A 10,223-nucleotide genomic window follows, 5' to 3' on the forward strand; every position below is an offset into this window, starting at 1 on the left:
TCTCTCTCTCTCTCTCTCTCTCTCTCTCTCTCTCTCTCTCTCTCTCTCTCTCTCTCTCTCTCTCTCTCTCTCTCTCTCTCTCTCTCTCTCTCTCTCTCTCTCTCTCTCTCTCTCTCTCTCTCTCTCTCTCTCTCTCTCTCTCTCTCTCTCTCTCTCTCTCTCTCTCTATATATATATATAAGAAAGCAACACTTAAGAACCCGATTATTTCCGAAATTAGCCCGAGTGCACATTCAGTCCACCCGCCAAAATACGTGCCCTTCATATATATATATATATATATATATATATATATATATATATATATATATATCAGGTGTACTGCCCCACCTACTCCTACGCACATCAGCAGTCTGCCGTGCATATATTTCAAATATAACGTCACTTACGTCGATGCTCTGCACCCACTGCCGCACGCTCACGAAGGACCTCTCGCTGGTGACGTCATACAACAGCATGACGCCATCCGCGCGCCGGAAGTATGACTTGGTAATGCTTCGGAACCGCTCCTGACCTGTGTCGTACACAGCGCACCATGGTCAAGACATTGCTCCTGACTCTTCGGCACACACCGTACATCATAGACATGACAACGCTTGATGACGTCGTGGCACCTTCAGCCGGGGGTGGCCCCGCAACTTTTGTGCTTGGTGGAGCAAGATTTTCCAGGGGCATCCTGGCATAGGTGTGGGAATGTTTCAAAGTTGCGGGGGGGGAAGGTTACTTTGTCTGGGAGGCCAGCCCGACGACCGAGGGTGGAAGAGGGGATGAAAGACTTTGTACGCTCCTAATACACGTAGCACAATTCATGAATATGTAAATATCCTGGCTGCTATGCTAGGTATACAAATACAACTGCTTGCTACTAGCGCACAAGCTTACCTAATTGACTCACATGGTCTAGCCAGTCGGTGACAAAGTTCCCTTTTGTGACTGTCTATAATCTCAAGATTGCCCATGTTTTTCATCGACAGTGACGAGCTTTCATTTCAAAGTACTGTCTCGTTTTGTTCTGTGTCATTATGCAGCATTCGAATTTTTCAGAACCTTGCGAGGTCGTACATATATGATTGGTACTGCGACGTGACAACTGCTGACTATCCAGCCACATATTCCGTGATGCATGTGCGATTAGCCCAACTGCCGTGGAAAATTCTTAATATCCATTGGTAAAGCTTAAGACTATCATTAAGTGCTCAAAAACGGCCTCACAACAGTGCCAAACCATGCTGTTTTATTTTATGTTAGGTTATATATCAAAAACACGTCAAAATTATTGTAGCTTAAAACCTGTCGAAGTAAAGAAAATCGGAGGCCACTAAAACATGAAATAGTACGGCATATATTGCATTTCACATGCGGCACTAATTCGCATAGCATGAGTTTAAAAGTGTCTAGAGTATTACCGTCATTTCCGGTCTCACATATCTCCTCAAGGTACTGGCGCGGCCTCGTTGGTAACAGCGAGCAGGTTTGGAAGCGGGGATCAACGAAAAAAAGGCGAACACATGGCTGTGTTTCGACAACAGGGATGAAAAGGACAATTTAGTTAGTTTTTTTTTCTCATGTTCTAGCACTGCAATACATGAAATGGTCAGTTTTATACATCGAAAGAGCCTGTCATGGAAATGGGGAGCGCTGCTAAACGTCCAATACATCAGCAAGGCTCCGTCCAACGCATCCGACACGGCATGAGGATAGGACGCTAAAGATGACACCAGCTAAACGATTGCATCAAAACCGCGCACAGTCAGTCGGAGCCCGACTGCAGCACTGACCAGCAGTATCCCACAGCTGGACGGCTACATTCTTGTCGTCCACGCAGAGCGACTTCACCTGGAAATCGACACCTGCGAAGGAGCGCCGTCATCAGGTACAGCATATTGCAGGCCATACTTCTACCACACCGCGGCTTGATTGTGTTGACTAGCCATTCCATACAGCATCGTCATCTTCGTGCCAAATGTCTCAGTTTCGCATTAACCCGAAGTGAGTTAAAAACGGCATATGACATTGTTGCCTAGCCGAAACACTTCTAGTATTTGCATATCATTTGTCGGGTGTTCCCTTCTGAAGCACCTCGCCAAGTCTCTGCCCATGCGTCAGCAGGGCCTCGATCGCTCTCCGGTGAGAGCAGCGAGCACTCCGAGCAACATCAGCCGGCCCGCTCACCGAGCGTGGAGCTGATGTTGGTGACGAACACGCCCCTGCAGACGCGCGTGATGAAGGTCGACTTGCCGACTGCCGCGTCGCCGGCGAAGACCACCTTATAAGTGCGCTCGGGCGGCCCGGTCGGCTCGTAGAGTGTGGCCGGCTGCCGGGCGGGGGAGGGAGCGGGGGCCGCCTCGCGCGCGCCGGGCCGCGGAGAGGGCCGCGGGCTGGGCCTCGGCGACTGCGGTCGGCTGCGTGCGCCGGGCCGCGGGGAGCCGCGTGGCGTAGCACGGCGCTCCACGAACTGGTCGGTCGCTGTCTGAGGACAGCAGAGGCGGGTCGGGGCTGGTCAGACTGTGTCGTATCTCTGCGTGGCTCTCTGCTATAGTTATGCGGAAATATTTGTTTAAAGTGACGGGTCTGCACATATTTAGGAACAATGGTGATAAGCGTTCTCATAGGGTTAACGGCTCAGTACATTCCTGCATGACTTGGATAACGGACTCCTTATCTCGACACAAAGAACTTAAAAAGAGACATTTCTTGAAAAAACAGTGGGTTAAGGCTATATGAAACTGAGTACAGCCTTGTTGAATGTATTGGAACATATAGTCGTATTTTGTTGTTTTAATGTTTTAAGTGTTGAGTGATGAGTGACTATTATTGTTCTGTTGTTATGAGAAAAAATACTCCATGTGCTTTACTTATCAATAACTGCACTCAGGTAATTTGCCGCACCTTCCACGGGGTTGATATGCATAAGCAGCATTTTACCACCATAGCATTTCTTGGCCTTCCACTAGTAAGTGCTTGAGCGACAATTTGGCACAGCTAGTTTGGCACATGATGCCGTAGTCTCTCGCTTCTACCCCGCTGTCGCCTGTTTGCGCATTTTCGGACTTCCGTTATTTGTGCATTGCTGTCGAAGGCGTCCGCCTGATCCGGGCTTCGCAAGTCAGTCTCGCACCGCATTCGTATGGAATGGCCAGCACGAAGAGTTTGATATGGAGCCAAGCAACCGGCAGGTTTTTTGGACGTCTGGTTTCATTTTCATGACAACAAAACCTGATTGGACGCCTTTGGCCCCCGCCCAAACTGCCGTGGCATAGTTTCGATTTCCGTTCGATTTCGCCAGAACATTGAGTGTGGGAGCGAACCCTGAAAAAGCTGGAAGCACTTCTCGCCTGGTACATCTGGGACCCGCATCACTGTCACACCCGGGATCCCACGACTGGCACATCTAGGACCCGCGCGACTGGCACATCTGGGACCCACACGACTGGCACATCTCCTGGACCTGCGAGTACCTGTCTTCTCCAAAGAGCGCAGCGGTATCCTCATCGGCTCGCCAGCGTGCCTCTCAGATACCCAATTCCCATTTTTCTAACATTGTACATATGTGTCTTGGTCATCTGGCACGTCCTTTACTGCTTTACTGCTGCGTGTTCGGCAATGGGTTTGACAACACACAGGGTTTTCACTTTCGGACCGCATGTTAGCATTGGAAGGTGACAATTCGGCCATACCCAGATTCACCAGTGACTGCCCAAATACCCATCAGTCGAACGTACATCATCTAAACGTCCCTCCTCACAAAGATCGTGCTGCTGCAGAACGACGGACCCTGATTTCCTATGACGCTATCTCCCTGTCATGTAGTCGTGATCGTCTCCGTTGGAAAACACTATGCAAGGCAATTGTTTTTTGCCCAGAGTAGACTCACGGGTGTTTGTTGCCAAGAGCTGGCTGTTGTTACTGTATGCCACGGTGGTGAGTGTGAACAGCGCGTTGCCCACGGGGTCGTCGCAAAGCCGGGGAGACCTGCGTCCTCACCAGCAGACACTCATCGATGCCGTTGTCCTGCTCGGCCTCCAGCTCGTCCAGGTCCTCCCGGACCGAGCGGTCCAGCGAAGACTCGGCCTCGTCCCGCACAGACCGGTCCAGGCCGCTGTCCAGGTCGTCTGGATCCTTCAGGCCGCTGTCTGAGGAGCATCCGAGGTGCCAACCGGCCGTTCACAACAATGGCGGTCCGAACCGGCCGTTCACAACACGGGCAGTCCGGACCGGCCGTTCACAATACTGGCAGTCCGGACCGGCCGTTCACAATACTGGTGGTCTTCACCGGCCCTCCACAACACTGACAATCCGGACGGGTCCTTCACAATTCACACGGACCGGCCCTTCACAAGTGACATGATACACAAGCAATGTCCAGTCACATTTCCGGGGTTCCCGATCAGGCGAGGCAGAACACCGGAGACCCGGATCGGTTGATCACAGCGCCGTCCACAGCGCTCTCTCGGAATCACGGGAAGAAAGAACGTCTTTCACTGAATCTCACGTCCAATCCATCCGGATCTGTCGACTCGCTTATATCCATGTCTCACCAGGTATGTCGCAACATTGCCACAAATGACTGGCAATCACCAGCCATTCGTTGCCACATACAACCAGCACGGTCTTTGACGTGCGAAAACACCACGCCACTCGTCGCGACACTTCCTCGGTTAGCCTGGCATCGTTCGGGATTCGAGAACTAACCACAGCACACTAACGCGTGCACCGGCTCGCCCGGGACTGACCGAGGTCATGCATGAGTCGCGGGATGCCGTACTGCACGTCGTCGAGCAGGGGTCGTCGGCCGGAGCCGTGCGAGCGCACGCTCTCGCCGTCCCACAGGCTGTCCAGCTCGTCGCCCAGCGTCGAGCTCATCTGGCTGCCGGGCCGCTGGTGGCGCCGCGGCCGGCCGCCGTCCTGCAGCGTCTGGCGCAGACTGTCATTGGTGTCCTGGATCCGCCGGTTCGCCTCCCTGCGGTGGCGGCGCCGGTCAGGCGTCAGTACCACCGACGCGACGGTCAGGGCGTCAGCACCGTCCGACGCGGCGGTGACGCTGGACGAAGCAACGGTCAGGGGCGCCAGCACCGTCCGGCGCGGCGCTGGCCCTGGGCAAAGCGACGGCAGGCGCGTCAGCACCGCACGGCGCGGCGCTGGCGCTGGGCAAAGCGACAGCAGGCGCGTCAGCACCGCACGGCGCGGCGCTGGCGCTGGGCAAGGCGACGGCAGGCGCATCAGCACCGCACGGCGCGGCGCTGGCGCTGGGCAAAGCGACGGCAGGCGCGTCAGCACCGCACGGCGCGGCGCTGGCGCTGGGCAAAGCGACAGCAGGCGCGTCAGCACCGCACGGCGCGGCGCTGGCGCTGGGCAAAGCGGCAGCAGGCGCGTCAGCACCGCACGGCGCGGCGCTGGCGCTGGGCAAAGCGGACAGCAGGCGCGTCAGCACCGCACGGCGCGGCGCTGGCGCTGGGGCGACGCGACGGTCAGGGGCGGCGCTGGCGCTCGAGCGGCTCCGCGAGGGCGGCTGGATGACACCTTCTGTTGCCGCTTGCTGGGCTCAGCCGCACCATTGGTGCCAGATGAACACATGAATCTCACCGAGGTCATTCATAGGACTTGTATTTGGTCGCAGTTAACAGAAGCAACAAGCATACATCTCCTAGGGCATCAATAAATCATTATGGAGGCCAGTCTCGATCAACATGAAAACCCCGTCTCAGTCACACTTACACCATATTTCAACGCTCCCTGATGTTGCCGGATACAACACGCGTGCAACAGACGCATGAAACGCCTGAGATTGTGCACGAAGTGATTATAGCCTACATATACTCACTGCAATACTTGCAGTTGTCTTTGTACTTGCTCCTGGCGGGCGAACGTATTCCTCGAGCTGTTGACGCTCGCTGTAATAAACCATGCATTTGTTCCATTTTCTGACCGGAGAACAGGCCACGCCTGCACGCACATGAACGATTTCCAGCAGGCCGGCACTTGCGATGGAACAATTTTGCGATCACAAGTACTTTCCCAATAGTCACTGGCACGTTTTCTCCGAACAGGTCTCAAAGGGATGAAGTTAAGTCAGTCGGCTCCGCTATTAAACCATCAATCAACGAACACAATATTTGTATCCGGGCACAACGACTTGCGTTGATCAAGGGCTCAACGACGGCGTTAAAGGTCGGATAAAGGAAAATGTTCCACTGGCTTCAGCGACATACACTTTCCAATAAAACAATGTGAAGGCTTTAAACGAAACTTACGGGTTAGTTTATCAAACGTCATCATCCTTTCCTCCCGCGAGGGCTTAGGCTTTTAACAAAATGCACAATGTAAACTTATATGCATGCTGCGCATAGTTCGAGCAGCTTGGCAGCAACAGCTGCCTCAGGTACGTCGCCAGCAGACACCTTGAAACGCATTTTGAGTGGTCAGTACACCATCACGTTTGACATACTCTGTGACGGACTGTCTCGGTGTCAGCTTACCTGTGCAGTTCCCGACACTTTTCTTCGTACTGGGACCGAATCTGAGCCATATCGGCTCTCATCAGGGCGATGCTGGTTTCAGTTTCAGTCAGGTTCATCTGCCCAAAACACTTTCTCAGACTCACAGGCAACCAAGGTGTTTGTGTGTACGTTGTCGATGTAATCGAAACACATTGTTTCAACAGTAGTATTCAAGAGGATGTTCATTGCATGAATGTATCTTGTATATGCAGGCTAACACATGCATGTTTGAATTGAAAGCCGAGTTCTTTGAAATGCATGTAGACAGTGAAAGGTAATTCAGCATGCTATTGCAATGCATAAATGCATTGGGAATGAGGGCCACAGTATATAGCGATGTCTTACACAAATACGATAAGTGTACCAAGTGCATCACTCTTAATTTTCCAATAGCCTGGGGTATATGCTATGATTATGCCGTGTGACGATAAATTCAGAGCGTTATGACATGGTAAATCTGAAACAGTGTCAAGCACAATCGAGGCAGGTTTAACACTTGAAAACCAGCAAAGTGAGGCCTGTTTCACGAAGCCAAGGTTTTCAAGCTGTTAGGTACATTTGTGAGGAGCATTATGCATACAGATAACACAGTAGAACTAGTCTTAATCCTCGCAGAAAAACCAGGAGAATAAGGAGATAGATGCGGTGATATTTCAGCAACATGCCTTTACCGAAACGAACTATTCTCCTGGTTTTTCTACAAGGAGTACAGCTATTACTACTGTCTTATCTATAAGCCAATTTGTTTCATGCAGGTTCTGAGATTATGTGACTGTGGCATATGCTAAAATCGTTTGATGCAAAGGCTTGCATCACCGTTTATGGTCGTACGTAGCAGAAAAGCAAAGAGAAGAAAACGAACGTTCCATCAGGCACAAACGGCATTATTGTGGCGCAGAAATAGCATGCCACGATTATGCGTTGCCGTTGGTGGCAGCCTCGTTCCTTGTTGGTGTGTCCTAAACGTATTAAATAAAAAACAAGCACGCATGTGACATCGGTGTAATCATGTGAACGCTCAGTGGAAATGCATGTTATGATCGCATGGCGTATGGTCGCTGCCAGCATAACATGGTGCGTTCTCTTAGATATCACGCCTGGTCTACACGCGCAACACTTACACTGCTTTTCATCCATGACACTGAGGCATAGTTTTGATCTACGTGGAACTTCCTCAATAAATTGATCTAAACTCTGATTAAATGTAGCTAAAAGGGCTGTCACTATCCTAGTCTCCCTTGCCTCTTGTTGGCAAAGATCTTGGACTAAAATGGCATGTATTTTCAATGCAATCACTTTAGAACGTCTTGTCTGACAGACATTATGTCTCGCATCTGAAAAGGTCGCTTTGAGTCACGGTGTGTACCCCAGGCATTTTGATCTGCGTACATGTTTCAAATCATAGTAGCGATTACTTTGAGCCGTAGCATGCTTGCACGGGTAAGTTGTTAAACATGGAGGGGTTAACTCACCCTGAGACCTCGATTTTCGTGCGTAGCTTCCTCCAGTCTCTTCTGCGTATCTTCGCTACCAACTCGGCTGTTGTCCTTTTGAAGCCAGTTGTCGACCTGTTGAAAGGCACAGCGTTCAGGTTTTAGTTATATTACCCCGCTCGTCAGACGTTCGCGTCATGCTGCCAAAAAGACCGGTAATTCGGAAGCGAAACCGCCAATCACACATGCCACGCTGGCTATTCGGCATTGTAGACACAAGGCGCACCCCTAAAACACAGGAGTTATCCAACGCGAGACGCACCATTCAAACACAAGAGGTCATGACCTCCACTGTCTCTAAGGGACTGGCGAATCCATCGACATCCCTACCGCGGTAGCCTGCGCCACACGTGGTTCCAGAAAAGGCCCTCCCTATGCCTCTTAATCGAGGACAGGATGCTTGTGATCAACGAGGGGCCTTCAAATCTAGCTAAGGGGCCTCGCTATCCCAAAACGGGGCATCCCAATCCGGAACCGCGGCCATCTGATCCATGAAAGGGGCCTCCTGTTTTAGAAATGGGGCCTCTTGAATACAGAGGGTGCCTCCTGACCCAGAACAGAGGCCTACTTGTTTGTAATTGAGGCCTTACAAGTCAGCAAAGGGCCCTCCTTACCACAACATCGGATCGTTTGATATAAAGCATTGGCTTCCGTACTCATAAAGATGGTCTCATGCTACAGAAATGGGGTCTCTTGATGTAGGAAAGGGTCAATGAGCCCAATTTATTGCTCCGTACCTCATCTAGAGGGACCTCCTTAATCTGAATGTTGATACTCCTCATATAACTAAAATGCCTTTAGCATTGAGACAAGAAGTCTCCCAAAACATGGGGAGGCAAAAATATACTCTTGCCCCCTGCTTCCAGGATCTCCAGTAAGTTTGGTACGACCGCTGCAGCACAGAAGTGGTAAGGCTGCCATCTGCGGATCCTAGACTCAACTGACCAGCTCCTCGGTGCGGTCATTAAACCTCGCCGTGCTCTCGTTTTATGCTTCCCAAATGGATCGGCACGACTGGGGTTGTTTGAGCGTGTCATTGTCGCAAGACACACTGCCAATACACCCACGCGCTCCGGCCGAACAACGGACTCCAGCCCAGGGGCATGCCGTGCGCGTGCTTTGCCATGCGTCGGGTTTTCCCAAGCTTTATGCAGCGCGGTGGGGTCACCGGCGCTGAGACTGCAATGCGGCGCGGCCGCTAGCCGTGGAGCCCAACACGGCGGGATAGCCGGAACATTGGAAATCCCCGCACACATAAGGTACAAACTGACAGCGTGAGTGCATATGGCCAGCGGGCCGATTACGTGTGATTGAATGGTGAATATGATGAGGTGTTTTTCAAGCCTGTGCGGCTAATCGCTCGGCGCGATGCAAAGGCATGATAAGTGTGAACCTACAAACGGCGATTATACGAAATAGGACGGCTGGAACATCGGATTTTCTTCACATCAATAATAGAAAACGATCAGCGGCAGGGGCGTACGACAAGCGAGCCGATTGCGTAAATCTAACGCCGAATGTGATGGTGTGCTTTACAAGCTACCGCAGCAACTGATGACGTTGAAACTGGCGTGGAAATGGAAAATTCTGCGCGTGCGGACTGTTGGCGACTTACAGCGGGCATGTCAGGCTACTGTTGTACCAGTAACAACTAGACTATTACTGGTGGGTGCGTATGTCCACGACACGATCAGGCGGAATCAAGTGGCAGGCATGAGCTTGTGCTTTGCGAGCTTATATTCAGAAAAACCGGTCAACTTCAACCGGCGTGAGAATGGAATGCGTCTTCGCGGAAGCGTAGGTACTAGGGGTGGAGACAAGTCCACAGGTTTCTTAAAATCTAGCATTTACCTTTGAGCCTCGACTAGACAGAAGTAACCAAACTGGCGATCCCCTCAATACAGGAGAACGTCCGTTGCCCCTGCGCCTATGCAGGAGCCGGCTGGCATCCTCGCTGAGCGTTGATCGTAAACTAGCTTTTTTGGGGGTTAATTGTACGGCGTTACGGAATGCTGGAATAAGCAAGGCAAGCCCATATTTTGTTACGAGACTCAAATATTGCTGTGGAAGACTGAGTAGGTGGCCGCCAACGCCAAAACACTGCCTGCCCTGAACAAGATACACACTGACGCGCGTGCTGCCAACGTTTTTCTTTAACGTGCTGCCCATTTGTTTTGCTTTTTTACCCCCTTTGTTTGGGCTTGCTGCCCAATGCCCTGGAGTGGAGTGAATG

General features: G+C 51.6%; 2 protein-coding genes and 1 long non-coding RNA gene across 3 annotated transcripts in view; 1 reads left to right on the top strand and 2 right to left on the bottom strand.

Annotated features, from left to right (window-relative positions):
* LOC119098205 (ras and EF-hand domain-containing protein homolog) overlaps positions 1-2,381 on the bottom strand; it is a gene marked incomplete at its 5' end in the record, with an annotated part of 3,152 nt that extends 771 nt beyond the window's left edge. The window contains 4 exons of the mRNA XM_037221131.1: positions 345-514; positions 1,779-1,850; positions 2,173-2,333; positions 2,380-2,381. Coding sequence (XP_037077026.1) covers positions 345-514; positions 1,779-1,850; positions 2,173-2,333; positions 2,380-2,381 — 405 coding nt within the window. The remainder of the gene's footprint in view (positions 1-344; positions 515-1,778; positions 1,851-2,172; positions 2,334-2,379) is intronic.
* A 3,485-nt stretch (positions 2,382-5,866) lies between these two features.
* On the bottom strand, positions 5,867-8,068 carry LOC119098443 (uncharacterized). The gene is made up of 3 exons (XR_005094232.1): positions 7,970-8,068; positions 6,477-6,574; positions 5,867-5,891 (listed from the first exon to the last, which is right to left on the bottom strand). It is a non-coding gene; the product is annotated as an uncharacterized LOC119098443 (long non-coding RNA).
* A 1,696-nt stretch (positions 8,069-9,764) lies between these two features.
* LOC119098206 (alpha-1,3-mannosyl-glycoprotein 4-beta-N-acetylglucosaminyltransferase C) overlaps positions 9,765-10,223 on the top strand; it is a 5,993-nt gene continuing 5,534 nt past the window's right edge. The window contains exon 1 of the mRNA XM_037221132.1: positions 9,765-9,787. Within this exon, the coding sequence (XP_037077027.1) occupies positions 9,765-9,787 (23 nt within the window). The remainder of the gene's footprint in view (positions 9,788-10,223) is intronic.

This window comes from Pollicipes pollicipes, unplaced genomic scaffold (assembly GCF_011947565.3).
Source record: "Pollicipes pollicipes isolate AB1234 unplaced genomic scaffold, Ppol_2.1 Scaffold_4740;HRSCAF=5597_pilon_pilon_pilon, whole genome shotgun sequence".
NCBI classification, from domain to species: Eukaryota; Metazoa; Arthropoda; class Thecostraca; order Pollicipedomorpha; family Pollicipedidae; genus Pollicipes; species Pollicipes pollicipes.